Genomic DNA, 18,697 nt, shown 5'->3' with positions numbered 1-18,697 from the left:
AGAGGTAAGTTTTTTTTAAACCCCCCCCCCCTTTCCCCAGAGTGGAGGGTGTGTAGAATGTACTGCTGGGGTGCTGATAGAGGTAGATACATTAGGAACATACAAGAGACTTCTAGATAGGCATATGGATGAAATAAAAATGGAAGGCTATATGGAAGAGAAATGTTAGAATGATAGTGGAGTACATTAAAATGTTGGCACAAGGATGTAATGTTGAGACTATATAAAGCACTGGCGAAGACTTCACTTGGGAGTATTATGAGCAGCTTTGGGCCCTTCATCTTAGGAAGGATGTGCTGAAACTGGAGAGGGTTCAAAGGAAGTTCACAAAAATGATTCCAGGTTTGAACGGCTTGTCATATGAAGAGCGTTGATGGCTCTGGGCCTGTATTCACTGGAATTCAGAAGAATGAGGAGTGACCTTATTAAAACCTATCAAATGCTGAAAGGCCTTGATAGAGTGGATGTTGAGAGGATGGAGAGTCTAAGACCAGAGAACAGAGCCTGATAATAGAGTGTGGTGAATCTGTGGAATACTTTGCCATAGGCAGCTGTGGAGGCCCAGTGTTCATGTATATTTAAGGCATCAGTAGAAACATTCTTGACTGGTCAGGGCATGAAGGGATATGGGGGGGGGGGGGGCGCAGTAGATTGGGGCCGATAGGAAAACGGGACCAGCCATGATGAAATGGCAGAGCAGATTCGATGGGCCAAATGGCCTACTTCTGCCTATACTTCTGATGCTATAACATCGTGCGCCGAAAAGCTTGTACTGTGCTGTATTCTGTTAAACAGACAACACCCATTATAATACCTGCAGAGTTAGCAAACTGACAATACAACCCTGTTATTAGACAGACAGAACTCATTAACCTGCAATGTTGGCAACCTTAACCTTCAGTGCAGAAAAACAAACATGTCCGCTGAGCTGGAGGCCGTGCTTCCTTTCACGCTTCCGGGTGATCTGCACTTTCCGTCATTTTTGTTCCGGTGTACGGAGGGAGGCACTTCCTTTTATTTACACGCCGGAGGAACGCTAACGGTGGTGGTGGTGGCGAAAGACCCGTTCGATCGACCGCACCCGGTGAAGACAAAAGCAGGCACTCGGTCCCGGGGGGGGGGGGGCACGTGATCGACGGCGCGAGCGGCCGGCGCAAGGCGAGGCCGTTGGTCGCGAGCAGGCGGCGGAGGATGTGGCCGCCCGCGAGCAATGCTCGTGCCGCGTGAGATGGAGCCCAAGGCGCAGCCGCAGCTCGTTATCCGCATCAGGGTGTCGGGTGGAGACCTGGACTGGAGCGTCCCACCTGGCACCCAGTTGTTCTTCAGAGACGTGCTGGTAGGTGATGGTGGGCTGCCGATATCCCAACTGGAGGCGGGGTTGGGGGGGGGGGGGGGGGAAGGTGGATAGCTGACACCTGATTGAAGGAATAGGTGGGCTGCTGGCATCTCATTGGGTGAGTGGGTGGGCTGCGGGCATCTTATTGGCTGAGTGGGTGGGCTGCTGGCATCTCATTGGAGGCGTGAGTGGGCTACAAGCAATTCATTGGGTCGGAGGTGGGGTGCTGACACCTGATTAAGAGAGTGGGAGGGCTGCTGGCATTCAATGGAGAGGTGGATAGGCTAGCATCCCATTGGGGATGAGCTGCTGGTGCCTCATTGGGTGAGTGGGTGGGGTGCTGGCATCTCATGGGAGGTAGGTGGGCTGCTGGCATCTCACTGGGGGGTGTGGAAGGGCAGCTAGTTTCTCATGGCAGTGGGGTGGGTGGAAGGGTTGCTTGCATCTCATTGACGGAGCAGGTGGGCTGCTGGCATCTCATTAGGGGAGTGGGTGGGATGCTGGCATCTTAATGGGGGTGTAGGTGGGCTGCTAGTTTCTCATGATGGGTTGTTGACATCTCATTAATGGAGCAGCTGGGCTGTTGGCATCTGGGGGGTGGGAAGGCTACTTGCAGCTCGTTGAGGGGTGTGGAAGGGCAACTAGTTTCTCATGCTGGGGGTAGAAGTGCTTCTGGCATCTCATTAAGGTGTGAAAGAGTTGTTTTGCATCTCATGGGGGTGGGGGCTGCTAGCATCTCATGGGGGTGGAGGCTGCTAGCATCTCATTGGGGGAGTGGAAGGGTGGCTAGCTTCTCATGGTGGGATGGAAGGGCTGTTTTGCAACTCATTGAGGATCGGGGACTGCCATCATCTTTGAGTTCTAAAGTAGTTCCAATCCACAAGCCTATCAACATTTCTGGTAACTTTGGAAGTTCAAAGAATTCTTCCAACAGTACCATTATAAAAATTAACAAATGTGATTTTCTCCCATAGTAGATTATAAATACAGAGTAGTTGAAATAGTCTGTTGTTAAAGTGGAAGGATTTGAAGCCAAAGCAGTGCTTCCAGTTGATGAAGTTGTAACGTGCAAATTGTAACAAGGAATATGGAACAGAAATGTTAAGAGATAATAATGAGATTATCAGGTTGTAGTTAATTCAACATATAGTAAAATGCTTTCTATTTTCCATTGCATCTTAGAAGTACAAATGTTATAAAGTAATCACATGATAAATATCAAGTGGCATGTTTGGCAAGTCTCTCTTCATCCAAAACTTTGATGACTACAATTGACCAGTAACTTAATTGGATGAGCCACCATCACCATCCTTGATCACTGAGCACATTTACAAGGAGCACTGACACAAGAAAGCAGCATCCACCATGAAGGACCCCCACTATCCAGGTCATGCTCTCTTTTCACTGGTGCCATTAGGAAGGAGATACAGGAGCCTAATGTCCCACACCACCAGTTTCAGGAACAGTTATTACCCCTCAACCATCAGGCTGCTGAACCTATTTGGATAATTTAACTCACCACAGCTCTGAACTGATTCTACAATTTACAAATTCACTTTCAAGACTCTATAATGTATGTTCTCAGTATTACTAATTTTTTATTGGCACAATTTATTTTCTTTTGTACATTGGTTGTTTGTCAGTCTTTGTTTATTCCATAAATCCTGTTGTATTTCTTTATTTTCCTGTAACTGATGGGAAGAAAATGAATCTCAGAGTTGTATATGGTAATATATATGAACTTTGATAATAAATTTACTTTGAGTGTCAAATGAATATTATGACAAGGGTAGGTTAAAGTTGAATATCCTGCATTATGTGATTTTCACCAGTATCTTAGGCTGCTCAAACAGCATTTCCTACACCCAATAAATGTCAATTCCATGTAGAGAAAAACAGAATTACCAGTTGTTATGTTCAAGTTGAAGTTCAAGTTTATTTTCATTCAACCATATACATGTGTATTGCCAAACAAAACAACACTCCTCTGGACCAAGGTGCAAAACACAGTGCATATAGCTCACGCACAACACATTAAGAGATATTACCACAAATATGTTAACAAATAATAAAAAAAATTCCAGAATGAGATCAAGAATCTCATCAATATGACATAAAGGTAGGGTCAAGAATGAGAATCTATAAATGTAAGACCGACGCTAGGGATGTAGAATTCATACAGGAGAAATTTTGGATGGAGATTTGGAATTCAAGCCAGAAGAGGAGCTACAATTATTTTGCAAACATCATTGAAGGAGTTTGAGAGCAGGTAAAATAGTAATGATTAGATGCACATAATCACACAGAGACTAAGCACCAAGAGATAATGTTTGGGTCAGTGATTTGTTTTGTACATTGTAATTTCTCTGTTATTTCAGTGAATGCTTTCCTGTCCATTTCTATATTAAAACATACAGCTACTGTATGTATTTTCACTGCTTCCCATGGGTACAGCATCTTTTATCTACTGCTTATGAATAAAAATTATTTGTGAAGGATTTTATTTCCCTTTTTACATAAATAGATTAATCACAAATCCGAGACATAAAAATATCCACTGGTCCACGGGGTCCCAACCTGGGTGAACAGACCGCTCAGTTAATTGTATAAAAAAGGTTGGGAACCCCTGCACTAGTCTGAACCCTTGAGTCATTTTAGTTTCAAACGTCAAGTGGTATTTTGCTTTTATCTAAATAAATTTTGAAGTTTTACTGTGTAGTATTACATATTTCTTACAACATTGGTCATTCAGCCCATTGAGTCTATGCCAGGTCTTGAAACAATCCCAACAATTTCATTCTTACACGTATTTCCCAGTAACCTATTGTATTTCACATGTCTGTCAATTCTGATTGACCACTCGTCTACATTAAGGGCAATTTAACATATCTGGAAGGAAAGCAGGAGTACCCAGGGAGCTCAGGCAGACATGGTGAGCCTGCAAATTCCATGCATGCAGCAGTTGAGCTCACAATTGAAGTGGGAACTCTGTATTGTGGGTATCAGAATGTGTGGTGACTTGCAGGCTGCCCCCCAGCACACCCTTAGGTGTGTTGGTTGTTACTGCAAGCAACACATTTCACTCTATATTTTGATATAGATGTGATAAATCAATGTGAATCTGAATTTGAGGTTGTGATCCTGTAGTGCATGCAATTCAACTATGTGACAGAGATCAAATTTGGACAATGCCAATGAAATAAAAATAAATATATATATTTTAGTTCAAAAATAATATGCTTTTAAATGCATAAATCATATAGTGTATTTCCCCTGTTCTTGGATTAGCTGTTAAAGTACACATTTCATTTAAATTGCAATGGAAGAATTGGCTCTGAAAAGCTTTCCAGAATATTATTTATTCCCAACAAAGCTGCTTTTAAGTATAAAATATGCATTTGTTGAAGATCTGAAATAGAAACAGAAAATCATCAGTTTAGACAGCACTTCTCTGAGACTGAAATCCTTTTAACAATGTTGAGGTTATAACATGACAGCTAAAGTTCAATGAGACTGACTTAGAATTGCTGTGGGCTAGTCTTGCATCTGCAGATTTGAATATTCCTGTCTACTCCCAGCTGCATAAGTGAGATCCCCACGCTTACTGACCTACATTGACTCCACTGATATCTGTACCATAAACTTTGCTTTCATTCTTATTAATTTCTTCACATTGCTCAACAGTCTTTTAATGAAGAATGTACCTATCAAATTGCTAATAATTTTGATAATCAATCTTTTACTATCAAAGATTCTATTATACAAAATATTTTGCCTTTTTTGAGAGTTTTTGAAAATATGTTCTATATATCCTTTCCTGTCTGCTGTTAATTTTTTGATTTTCCATGTTACTTAATCTTTAAGATTCTAACTCTTATATGCTTCAATTTTATTTATTCAGATCCTCAAGTTACTAATAATTTTCTTATTAAATAATTTATTCTATAATTGCTCCCCCCAATGAGAAATGATCACAGGGAAACAATGAGACATTATTTCCCTGTGACAATTTTCCCTCACATCCTTTAGCTTGCTCCACGTCTTACTGAAACTCTCCCTGATCCAATCTTCTCTTCCAGTTTTGGGAACAACTTTTTTTTTCATTTTCTTAAAATGTATTGCAATTGAGTACATGACCCCCATTAGACGCTTGCGTAGAGGGACACGGAGACTTATTTTGATATGTTGGTTGACACGATGCCTTCAGTGTCATTGGATAGAAAGTTAGAATGAGGTTGTTTGCATTGCATTATAGGCATAGATAGGAATTTATACCCATGGTGGTTTATGGAATGTGGGTTTGAATTTGTGATTATCCACATAATCAACTGAACTGCTACTTAGAAGTGCTTCCCTTCTGGGATCTCTTTCCAGTAAACTTTAAATGGTGTTGTGACATTGATGTTGGTAGAAGTGGGTCTGGTTCAGCTAATTTCTCACACTAGATATGTAGGTGATAAACACAAGTGATTCTGCAGGTACTGGAAATCCAGAGTAACACACACAAAATGCTGGAGGAATTCAGCAGGTCAGGCAGCGTCTCTGGAGAGGAATAATGAGACAACATTTTGGGCCGAGACCAGTCCTGATGAAGGGTCTCAGCCTGAAACATTGTCTCTTTATTCCTTTCCATAGATACTGCCCAACCTGCTGAGTTCCTCCCCTTCTTACCCCATCCCTGGCATATTTAGTTGTTTGTTTTTTTCTCTCTCTCTCTCTGCCCATTACCCTGCCTGTTCTCCATCTCCCTCTGGTGCTCCCCCCCCCCCCCCCGCCCCTTTCTTTCTCCTGAGGCCTCCCGTCCCATGATCCTTTCCCTTCTTCAGCTCTGTATCACTTTCGCCAATCACCTTTCCAGCTCTTAGCTTCATCCCACCCCCTCCGGTCTTCTCCTATCATTTCGCATTTCCCCCTCCCCCCACTACTTTCAAATCCCTTAGTATCTCTCCTTTCAGTTAGTCCTGACGAAGGGTCTCGGCCCGAAACGTTGACAGTGCTTCTTCCTATAGATGCTGCCTGGCCTGTTGTGTTCCACCAGCATTTTGTGTGTGTTCTTTCAATTTCCAGCATCTGCAGATTTCCTCGTGTCTGCTGAGTTCTTCCAGCATTTTGTGTGTTACTCTAGATATTTGTATCCATTAAGTAGGAAATACCTGAAGACTGTTCTTGTGAACAAAAATTTCACAGCAATAATTACTGCATTCAGTATAGAAAAGGTGTTGTAGCCTTGTTCCATATAGAGTTGGTATATTTTAGGGTAATTTGCACTGTTATTATCATCTTGAAAAGAATGCAGATAATCTGATAGAAATTCAATAGTAAATGAGAGAATATCTGCAGATGCTGGAAATCCAGGCCACACACACAAAATGCTGGAGGAACTCAGCAGGCCAGGCAGCATCTAGGAAAAGAATACAGTCAACGTTTTGGGCCAAAACTCTTTGGCAGGACTCAATAGTATTTTGTTTGGGGAGTTTTATTTTCAAATTGAAATTTTAACAATAGAAATAAGAAAGGGATGAGAGTCTCTTGGATTGATACAATGCACTGATAATTTTTATGCATACTATACTTAACTATTATAGCAGAGAGTAATAATTATTTCAGCAGAGAATCTTAGATAGGCACATGGATGAAAGAAAAATGGAGGGCTATGCAGGTTGAAGTGTTAGTTTGATCTTCGAGTAGGTTAAAAGGTCAGTACAACATCGTAGGATCAAAGGGCCCGAACTGCGCTATGTTCTATGTTTATTAGAAGATAATTAGCTGATGATGATGTTTCCACATGGGGACAGGTACCCATTTTTATCCACTCCATTTGGCCTCCATGATGCCACATTTATGAAATCTTGTGACATCTGGTTCCCTTTTATTTGGTTTTCCTATCCCTAAACTCTCAATTCTTAAAATAATATTACACTATTATTACATCCATTACTCTGATTCTCTGGGTTCTAACACTGGACCTTTTTATGTTGCCAGTGCTGAGTTACTGAATTTCTTACTTTAGTCAAGTATATTCTCATGCCTTGTAGATAGCTTGAATCGGAAGTGTTTTATTAGTATATATTTAAGACTGCAGCTTATACAGTTAGGAGTCTTAAGCACAGGGATCAGTCTAATAATTGAATAATCTGGTGATTAGGGTTGGTTGTTTCCAAAGCCCACCTTCCTACTGAAGTATACCCAAGAACTGTACCGAACACTAACACAATCCGCTAAATCTCTAGTAGTGTCATTCGGATGAATGTGTGATACCTTCCAAGGGTAGTATAGCCGCTGAAATGTAGTGCACAAAACTAAAACACTTAGATGAGGTCCGTTCAAGTCTCTGCAACGAAGCGTAATTTCCTCACATTTGTATTGTGATAAAAGCCAATACTCCATTAGCTTTTTTAATTGCTTTTTGTACCTGGTCTACTGGCTTTTAACGATTTGTGTATCCAAAATTTCCTTGCTCCTTTGCAGTTTTAAGTTCCTCATCATTAAGAAAATGTGTTTTATCTTTCCTGGGTTCAAGGTAGATAAACACATGATTGAGCATATTGAATTGATTTGGCATAAATTTAATGAATGGGAAAAACTAGTAATTTGTAAATGAGGTCTGTAAAAGTCTCTGCAATGAAGTTTTCCCATTTAGTACAGAACCCAAAACAGAAAACACATCTTTTCACGTGCCTCCATTCCAAGCTCCTCCCCATCATACCCAGTCTGTCACTCCTTTCTCCTCATCAATTTCCAGTGTTTCCAAATCTTGATGTAATAATCTTCAAGTTATTTCAAAATGGAAACTTGTACTGATTGAATGTGTTGGCAGTTTTTTTATTAGGATCATTTAAAAATCAAGTTATCTTTTATTATAATTAATGTATACTTAAAGTCATGGTAGCTCTATTTGTTTAGCTAAAGAGATTAGCTTTATTTGTCATATGTACATTGAAACATCAAACCATACAGTGAGATACGTTGTTTGCATCAACGACCAGCACAGTTTGAGGATTGTGCTGGAGCAAGCCGCAAGTGTCACCATGCTTCCAGCACCATCATAATTTGCTCACAACTTTCTAATGTTTTAAATGAAGTCAAGCATTAGGTCAAATTCAAAACTTCATTTCCCTTTTGTAGCAAAGAGGCAAATTGCACTATGTTCCAAAATGTACTTTAGTATTCCTTGAAGGGGTTCAAATCTTTTCAGTAGTTCTTGGCAATAAACACAACATTTCTAACTCTCTGATTACAAAAAGTTAAGGTCCTTGTATTTCCAAAAGTTATGAGGATTTTGAGAATACCAGGTAAAAACTCTTCATCTATCTTAAAATTAATGTGCAGGTCCATTGATTTGCGTTCCAATATTGTGTTCCGGTATTGGGGTTGAAAGTTATACAGGATCAAGTAAAAGGGGGGCATATTAGCAGGAAAATATAGGCATCAATATGTTTCCTTTTTTTCAAGTGGAGCAAAGTGCAAATGGATGACAGTATTGGAAATCAACTATGCAGAAGGTAGAGAGATAACGGAAGTCGTCCTGAATTACTTTGGCTGTTAAACCATCCCACATTGCTTTTAGATTGACCAGTTTTATTCCTTGTTTTTAGGATGTTATTGGCCAAGTGTTGCCAGATACAACGACAACAGCATTTGAGTGTAAGTAGATTTTTTTTAACTAATCCAGTGCTTGCAAAGTAAAATGCACCATTAATAGAGAGAACTATTCATTAGTTTCTTTTTAATTTGGTTAATATTGCATTAACAATGTATTTTGCAAGCCTCAAAGGAATATAAATTAGGAAGAATGTGGATACTGTGGGTTCCAGTTAATTGGGACACACTAGGACCAATACGTTTTGGACCAATTGACCTGCTGCCCCAGTTAGCCAAAGATTTATGGAAGTAGTTAAAATGCGTAAAAAAGACAAACTACCATTTAACTGAGTAGCAAATTGTATATTTAAATGAAATACAGAACAAATTAAAACACTTAACAATATCACTACAGTATTATAAAACTAGTTCCTAATACTTATTGGAGGAATTATTCCAGTGTACGCTGCCTTGTTGTTTTGATTGACTGTAAATGAACAAAATCAGATCAGTGCAGATAATGGACTGCCTTCATACAATACTTTAGATGATTGCATCTCCAAATATTCATTTTCATTGTAAAATTCAAAATAATTGTCGAGACCTTCAATTCCTTCGTAATTCCTAACTTGTTGAAGTAGTGAAATTGTTTGATTTTCACTCGTGGCTGTTTCTGGCATCTTCAAGCCTGACTACTTGAAACTGCAGTGAGCAACACAGTTCTGAATTGCCTTGCTGTTTATTTCCCACAAACTGTAAGTGACAAAAATCACAGTTTTTTGAATGCAAACATGCAAATGAAGCTATTTAAAAACTGTTCACTCTAAGCATGGTATAGTGTTTAACGGCCACACAAATGCACGTGACTGACGCCAGTTAGAAACTGTTTAGCAACAGTCTCCTGTCCCAATTAAGAGGCATTATCTCCCTAATTATTGAAGGGAATCCTGGCAATTTTCTTGATTATTTATTGTTCTTTAAGAGTTATCTCAAGAAAACGGCTGTCCTATTTAATACATGGTCGCATTAACCAGAATCTGCTGTATATGGATTTTTCTTTTAATTTAAGATTATTAATTTCTGGCTTGATTGGCAAGCTGTTAAATTTTGAGGATTGGAGAGCTTCTGTATTTGACAGCATTTGGTGATTTTGTAATTCATTGTTTAGAAGAAATGTTAACCTAGATCTGACACACTGGTTGGCAGAGGAGAGGCTTATTAGATCTTAATGAATTGCATTCATGTATCTTTATCTAATGATAATCTTTATAGCAAACCTGTTATTTACCTTATAGCATGAATACATGAATGTCATCATGCTTTTTCATCACAGATTTATTCCCACTGTTCAGTTATCCACAGAATCCAGTCTTGCTTTGAGCTAATCTGCTGGAGGGAATTAAATTTCAGAAATTTTTGAAAGGATAGAATATTTCTGAAATGAAGTTAAAACAGTTAAATCTTGTAAAATACTGAAAAGCAAATAAGTACCATAAAACCCAGGAGCATAATTAGGCCATTCAGCCCATCAAATCTGTTCCACCATTTAATCATGGCTGAACCATTTCCCTCTCAACCCCTTTCTCCTGCCTTCTCTCCCTAACCTTTCACACCCTGGACTTTTCAAGAATCTATCAACCTCCACCTTACATACAGCTAATAACCTGGTTTCCACATCTGCCTGATTCACCAGCCTCTGCTTAAATAAACTCCTTCACATCTCTGTCCTAAATGGACATCCCTCTATTCTGAGGCTGTGCCCTCTGGCCCTAGACTCCCCCATTATAGAAAACATCCTCTCCACAGCCTCTCTATCTATGCCTTTCAACATTCAATAGATCCCCCCTATTCTTCTAAATTCCAGTGAGTATACCCCAGAGCCATCAAATGCTCCTCAAATTATACGAAGCATCATTTTTGTGAACCTCCTTTGAACCGTCTTCAATGTCAGCACATCTTTTCTTAGATAATGTGCCCAAAACTGTTTATAATACTCCAAGTGAGGCCTCACCAGTGCCTTATAAAAGCCTCAGGATTATATCCTTGTTTTTATATTCTAGTCCTCTCGAAATGAATGCTAGTGTTCCTCACCACCAGTTCAATCTACAAGTTAACTGTTAAGGAACCCTGCACATGGACTCTTAAGTCCCTTTGCACCATGGAGTTTTGAATTTTCTCCACGTTGAGGAAATAGTCTATACTATTTCTTCTACTAAAGTGCATGAGCATACACTTCTCAACATTGTATTCCATCTGCCACTTCTTGGCCCATTCTCCTCATTTGTCTAAGTCCTTCTGCAGCCTTCCTGCGTCATCAACTCTACCTACCCCTCCACAAACCTGGCCACAAAGCCATCAATTCTGTCATCCAAATCATTGACATACAATGTAAAAAGAAATGGTCCCAACATTGATCCTGTGGAACACCATTAGTCACCTGTGGCCAATTAGAAAAGGCTCCATTTATTCCCATTCTTTGCCTCCTGCCAATCAGCCAATGCTCTATCCATGCTCATACCTTTCCTGTAATACTATGGGCTGTTATTTTGCTAAGCAGCCTCAAGTGTGGCACCTTGTCAAAGGCCTTCTGAAAATGCAAGTACACAACATCCACCAATTCTCCTTTTTCTATCCTGCTTGTTATTTGCTCAAAGAATTCCAACAGATTTGTCAGGCAGATTTTCCCTTCAGGAAACCATGCTTACTTTGGCCTATTTTAGCATGTGCCTGTCCATATACCCCTAAACCTCCCAATTTCTTCCCAACCAGTGAGGTCAACCAGTGACCTATAATTACCTTTCTTCTGCTTCCCTCCTTTCTTGAAGAGTGGAGTGACATTTGAAATTTTCCATTCCCTTCTTAGGGATTGGATATATATGCATTTGGAGACCCATGGCTAAATTAAGGAGAACCAGCATGGCTTTGTGTGTGGCAGGTCATGCCTTACGAACTTGATTGAGTTTTTTGTTAAGGTGACAAGAGAGGGTAGGACAATGGATGTTGTCTATATGGATTTTAGTAAGTCATTTGAGAAAGTCCCTCTTGGAAGCCTAATCCAGAAGATTAAGATACATGAGGTCCACGGCAAATTGGCTGTTTGGTTTCAGAACTGGCTTGTGCATGAAAGACAGAGGGTAGTGGTTGAAGAGACTTATTCGAGCTGGAGGTTTGCTATTGGTGGAGTTCCACAGGTATCTATGCTGGGACCTGTGCTGTTTGTGATTTATATAAATGACCTGGATAAAAATGTAGATGAGTGGGTTAGTAAATTTGTGGATGATTCCAAGATTGGTGGTGTTGTGGATAGAGTAGAAAGTTGGCAAAGAACACAGCACGATATAGTTTCAGATATGGGCTAAGAAATGTATGATCACTCAGTTTCCCATTCCCCTGCCAAATTAATTTAAATACTCACCGTCAGTTCTAGCAAACCTGCCTGTAAAGAGGTCCCACTCGGGTTCAGGTGTAACCCATCCTTTTAGTACAGGTCATACCTTCCCAGAGGAGAGCCCAATGATCCAGAAATCTGAAAACCTGCCCCCAGCACCAGTTCCTCAACCATGTATTCATCTGCCAAATCATCTATTCTTCACTCAGTGGCATGTGGCATAAACAGCAAACTTAAGTTTTCTACCCTGGAGACTTGGCTTTTTAGCTCCCTAAATTCTCTCATTCAGAACCTCCTCCTTTTTCCACCTATGTCATTGGTGCCAATATGTACCAACACTTCTGGCTGTTCACCCTCCCCCTTTAGAATGCTGTGGACCCAGTCCAAGTTGTCCCTGACCCTGGCACCTGGGAGGCAACATACCTTCCAGGTGTCTCTATTGCTTGCACAGAACCCATGTCTACTTCTCTAACTATGGAATCCCTTTTCATTACTGCAGATCTTTTATCACCCCTCCCTCTGAGCCACATCTCCAGACAGTACCAGAGACCAGATTGCCACAGCTTCCCCCGCTAGATCGTTTCCCCCCCCCCCCCCCCCCACAACAGTATCCAAAATGGTATACTTATTATTGAGGGGAACAGCACAGGGGTACTCTGCAACTGGCTGCCAATTTTCATTCCCTTTCCTGACAGTCACCCAGGCACCTGCTTCCTACAACTTAAGGGTGACTATCTTCCTGTCGCTCCTATCTGTCACCTCCTCAGTTTCCTGTATGAGCCGAAGTTTATTGAGCTGCAGCTCCAGTTCCTTAACAAGTTCTCTGAGGAGCTGCAACTTGGTGCGTCTGGTGCAGATGTAGTTATCTGGGAGGCTGGAGGTCTCCCACAGTTCCCACATCTCACACAAAGAACACAACACAGCCCCTACAGCCATCCTCAAAGAATGAAGTAGAAACTTTACAAATACGTACCTCTCCCAAGCCTGTTCTCACCCAAACCTGATGAGCCAAAGCCTCCCCACTCTAACCCTGGTCCACACACACAATGACCTATGAACTTGTCCCTACTTTATCTCTATCTGCCCTTGCTAATGAATTACTATTTGATTGGGTCGCTGGAAAACACCAAAAGCCCACAAAGGCTTCTCTTTTTGAATCTCACTCATGGACCTGTGAGTTTCCTTATTTCTTGTTCCCAATTTGATAGGGCCACCAGAAAAATAGGTAATTACATTGACATTAATTTAATTAAACAAAATGTGTAACTTCTGTAAAACTGTGTATCATAGAGTCATGGAGAGGTACAACACAGAAGCAGGGCTTTTGGCCCATCTAGTCCATGCCAGAACCATTTAAACTACCTACTCCCATCGACCTGCACCAGGACCATAGTCCTCCATATCCCTACTCTCCGTGTATCGATCCAAACTTTCTCTTAAATGTTGAAATCGAGCTCACGTGCACCACTTGTGCTGGCAGCTCATTCCATACTTTTATGACCCTCTTGAGCGAAAAAGTTTCCCCTCATGTTCCCCTTAAGCCTTTCACCCATAATCCATGACCTCTGGTTGTCCCACTCCACCTCAGCAGAAAGAACCTGCTTGCATTTAACCTACCTATACCCCTCATAACTTTATATAGGTCTATCAAATTTCCTCTTAGTCTTTTACGTTCTAAAGAATACATTCCTAATCTACTCAATCTTTCCCTATAACTCAAGTCCTCCACACCTAGCAACACCCTTGTAAATTTTCTCTGGACTCTTTCAACCTTGTTTACATCCTTCCTGTAGTAGGTGACCAAAACTACACACGATACTCTAAATTAGACCTCACTAACGTCTTATACGACTTCAACATAACATCCCGTCTTCTGTACTCAAAACATTGATTTATGAGGGTCAATGTTCCAGAAGCTTTCCTTATGGCTCTATCTACTTGTGATGCCACTTTCAATGAATTATGTACCTTTATTCCCAGATCCCTTTGTTCTATCACACTCCTCAGTGTCCTACTATTCACTGTGTAGAACCTACCCTGGTTAGTCCTACAGAAGTGCAAAACTTCACACTTGTCTACATTAAGTTCCATCTGCTATTTTTCAGCCCATTTTTCCAGCTGATACGGATCCCTTTGCAAGCCCTGATAGCCTTCCTCACTGTCCACAACACCCCTATTCTTGGTGTATTCTGTAAATTTGCTGATCCAATTAACCACATTATCATCCAAATCAGTGATATAGATGACAACAGGAAAGGACCCAGCACTGATGGCTGTGGCACACCTCTAATCACAGGCTTCCAGTCAGAGAGGCAACCCTCTATTATTTTACTCTACTCTCTTACTTCTCCCACAAAGCCAGTATCTAATTCAATTTACTATCTCATCCTGAATGCTGGGACCTTGACAAATGCCTTACTAAAGTCCACATTGACAATATCCACTGCCTTGCCTTCATCCACTTTCCTGGTAACTTCGTAAAACTCTGTAAGATTGGTTAGACATGACCTACCAGGCACGAAGACATGCTGACTATCCAATATACCTGGTCTCTTAGAATACTTTCCAGTAACTTTCACACACCAGATGTTAGACTCACCGGCCTATAATTTCCTTCTTTCTGTTTAGAGCCTTTTTAAAACAGCAGAACAACATAGGCTATCCTCCAATCTTCTGGTATTTCTCCTGTCGCTAAGGGTGTTTTAAATATCTCTAATAGGGTCCCGGTGATTTCTGCAATTGCCTCCTTTAAGGTCTGAGGGAACACCCTAGGGGTTTGTCCACCTGATTTGCCTCAGGGTAGCAAATAGCTCCTCCTCTGTAATCTGTGCAGGGTCAATAAAGTTGATGCCGCTTTGCCTCACTTCAATAGACTAGGTGTCCATCTCCTGAGTAAATACAGATGTAAAAAATACATTTAAGATCTCCTCCATCTGTTTTGGCTCCACCCATGGATTACCATTCTGGTATTCTAGACGACCAGTTTTGTCCTTTGTAATCGTTTTGCTCTTAACATAGCTGTAGAATCCCATGGGATTCTTCTTCACCTTGTCTGCTAGAGCAACTTCATGTCTTCTTTTAGCTTTCCTGATTTCTTTCTTAAGTGATCTCTTGCATTTCTTGTACTCCATAAGCACCTAATTTGTTCCTATTTGCCTATATCTGCCATGCACCTTTTTTTTTCTTAACCATGGCCTCAACATCTCTTGAAAACCAAGATTCCCTACACTTGTTTTCTGTATTCTGAGAGGCACATACAGACGTTGTACTCTCAAAATTTTGTTTTTGAAGGCCTCTCACTTTCCTAGTACATTTTTGCCAGAAAATAGCTTGTCCCAATCCACACTTGCCAGACTAATTCTGATGCCATCAAAACTGGCCTTTCTCCAATTTAGAATCTTAACCAGACATATCTTTTGGCATATTACTTTGAAACTAATGGCATTGTGGTCACTGGATGCAAAGTGTTACCCTACACGAACTTCTGTCACCTGCCCTGTCTCATTCCATAATAGCAGATCCAGTATTGCATGCTTTCTCAACACGTACAAACAAGCTGGATGAACTCAGCAGGTTGGGCAGCATCCATTGAAATGAGCAGTCAACGTCAGGATGAAGGGTCTCGGCCCAAACCGTTGACTGCTCATTTCAACGGATGCTGCCCGACCTGCTGAGTTCATCCACCTTGTTTGTACGTGTTGATTTGACCACAGCATCTGCAGTGTACTTTGTGTCTGCATGCTTTCTCGTTGGGACTTCTACGTACTGATGTAGGAAACTTTCTTGAACACATATGATAAACTCTGTCCCATTTAGTCCCATCAATATGTGGAAAGTTGAAATCACCTACAATAACAACTTTATGTTTCTTGCAATAGGCTGTGAACTCTTTTCAAATTTGTTCCTCTAAATTCCTAGGACTGTTGGATGGTCAGTAATATAAAAGTGGTCAAACCTTTCTTATTTCTCAGTTCCACCCATAACACCTCACTAGTTGAGTTCTGATGGAGCTCTGCCATGACAGTTTCCCAGACTAGTAATGCAACCCTTCCTCCTTTAATTCTTCCCGCTCTGTCACATGTAAAACAATGGAACCCCAGAATATTGAGCGGCCAGTCCTGTCCTTGTGCAACCAGGTCTCACTAATGGCTACAACGTCATAATTCCAGGTGTTGATCCATGCCCTGAGGTCATCCGCCTTTCCTATGATAATTCTTGCATTGGAATATACGCAGCACAGGACACAAGTCACACCATTATTAACCTTTTGATTTGTGACTTTGTCTGATATCTTACCAACATCTGCCTCCACAGCCTCTCCATGAACAGGTTCCCATCCCTGTCTCTTGTCACCATTTTACTTTAGTTAAAGTTCTGAACCTGCATCAGACTCATTTAACTGTGCACGTTTAAAGCCTCATTTCCTATTATAATAACGAGAAGACTACTGCAAGTTCACAGTCTACTGTTATACACAGAGTGGACTTAGATCGATAATGGAGTCTCAAACCTGCAGATTGCAGACTGATGTTCTTGGAACAGTAACTCCTTCATTGGTTTTGTTTTTCTACTACATTCCATGTCCAACATCCATAACTTTTATGCAACTTGCATGAACCCTGATAGCCTCCTTTTGTTGTCTTGTCCTTTCTGAACATTTGCCAGTTTTTGATATCATTTTCCTACTTGTGCATAATGCACTTAAATTATGAATGTACAGTACTTTCTGCTCTTCAGTAAAATCAGTCTGGTGGAAATAAGAGAAAACAAGGAACAGGAAAAACATGACTTGAAGTGGTGCTCGGGGTTAACACCAGCAAAACAAAAGCACCAGAAGCCATTTAATTCAATTTTTGCACAATCATTGCAAAGGATTTTAATCTTTTTTATTAAACGGAAGTGGAGGAAGAGTTCATAGAATTAACTTTTTTGGGAACATGGAACCAGCTTGAAGGTAGGTTATTTTAGATGGCCAGTGAGCTGAAGTTGATTATTATTCTATCAATCTTTAAGACAAGTGATCAGAATCGTGAGAATAAGATCAGTCCTGATGAAGGATCTTGGCCCGAAACATCGACTGGTTATTCCTCTCCATAGATGCTACCTGACCTGTCGAGTTCCTCCATCTTTTTGTGTGTTTTGTATTTCCAGCATCTATAGAATCTCTTGTGTTAATGATCAGAATGGTTGGATTTAGTTGGGAGAGTTGCAGGAGAAACCATGCTGGTTAGGTCTCTCACAGGAGCATTATTCCCATTCACTTTGTATGGAGCCGAAAGTTAGAAGCGGTATTTTATCATTTTTAAGAAATTAATTAAGTTCTTATGTTCTTAGATATATTTAAATATTTCAGTTTTTTAAATTATTGTTAACATTATTTATTTTTAATGTTTCTGAATGTCAGAAATGGGCAGGCAGATACAGTGTTCTTTTTTGACAAGTTTTGACACCTTGCTGACTTAGTCAGACTTAGTCAGAATTCAAACTTTTCATTAGCTTGTTTGCAGTTCAGTTTTGTTTTGCCCCAGTGTGATGCCATTTATACATGCAAGGCCCGCACTGCGTAGGGGATCACCACTGGTACTATATCAAAGACAGACTTTCGCATGCAGCTTAGCAATAGTAGCTCTGCAGAAGGTAAACTTGTACTTAGCCCATTGTTCGGGAAAGTAACAGGCAATGCAGCTTGTTGTTAGTATAATATCAAGGCCAAAATAATAGAATTTTGACTGCAGTTTGAGCAACAGAAAAGTAAGTCTTGAACTTAAGGCCAATAACATAGATAGGAGGAGTGAATTGGCTTGGGTAGATGGGAAGATTATAATCAGAAAGTTTGCTAGTAGATATGGAACAGCAGACATTTAAAAAGTGAAGTATCAGCAACATAAGATGATAGGTAAGAGAAAAACTGTCGTGAGGACCATGAATGTTGTGATTGTTGAGTATATTCAAGGTTGGGATCAGAGGATTTCTGGGCACTAAATAATGAGGATTATTGTGATCAGACTTCACTATACAAGGGGCAAAGGATTAAATGTTATTTTGTTGAATGGTGGAGCAGATTCACTGGTTACTTTCCCTCTTTTAATTCACAAATTCTTGTGTTTGCACACTGATCTCTAATATTCAAAGAGTTATTCTATACTTCCTATTTCCTCAGACGTCCCATGCATATGGACAGCCTTGCAGAAGTCACACAACTGTTTACTAACCCTTACCACTTCACTCTTCTTGGAGCACCTCCAACGTTTGTATGTGCTCCTGAATTTCAATGCTACCCTCACAACACTGCTTGAGTATACACCATTAACAAGAGCAAAATGCTCTTGTGTACAAATGAGGATAATTCTTTAACAGTATATTTCACATTTGCAGGGATATCTTCCTATTTG

At 40.5% G+C, this 18,697-nt stretch overlaps 1 protein-coding gene across 3 annotated transcripts in view; it reads left to right on the top strand.

Annotated features, from left to right (window-relative positions):
- Nucleotides 1–1,008: 1,008 nt before the first annotated feature.
- The window catches only part of map2k5 (mitogen-activated protein kinase kinase 5), a 311,788-nt gene continuing 294,099 nt past the window's right edge, over nucleotides 1,009–18,697 (top strand). The window contains exons 1-2 of one of the 3 annotated variants that reach the window (XM_073032634.1): nucleotides 1,009–1,336; nucleotides 8,932–8,980. In XM_073032634.1, the coding sequence (XP_072888735.1) occupies nucleotides 1,211–1,336; nucleotides 8,932–8,980 (175 nt within the window). In that variant the 5' untranslated portion in view covers nucleotides 1,009–1,210. The remainder of the gene's footprint in view (nucleotides 1,337–8,931; nucleotides 8,981–18,697) is intronic. The other 2 variants (XM_073032633.1, XM_073032635.1) reach the window with 2 other exon arrangements.

Source organism: Hemitrygon akajei, chromosome 30 (genome assembly GCF_048418815.1).
Source record: "Hemitrygon akajei chromosome 30, sHemAka1.3, whole genome shotgun sequence".
Classification (NCBI taxonomy): Eukaryota; Metazoa; Chordata; class Chondrichthyes; order Myliobatiformes; family Dasyatidae; genus Hemitrygon; species Hemitrygon akajei.
Note: the sequence above shows the minus strand (reverse complement) of the source record. Positions and strands in the feature narration are given on the sequence as shown.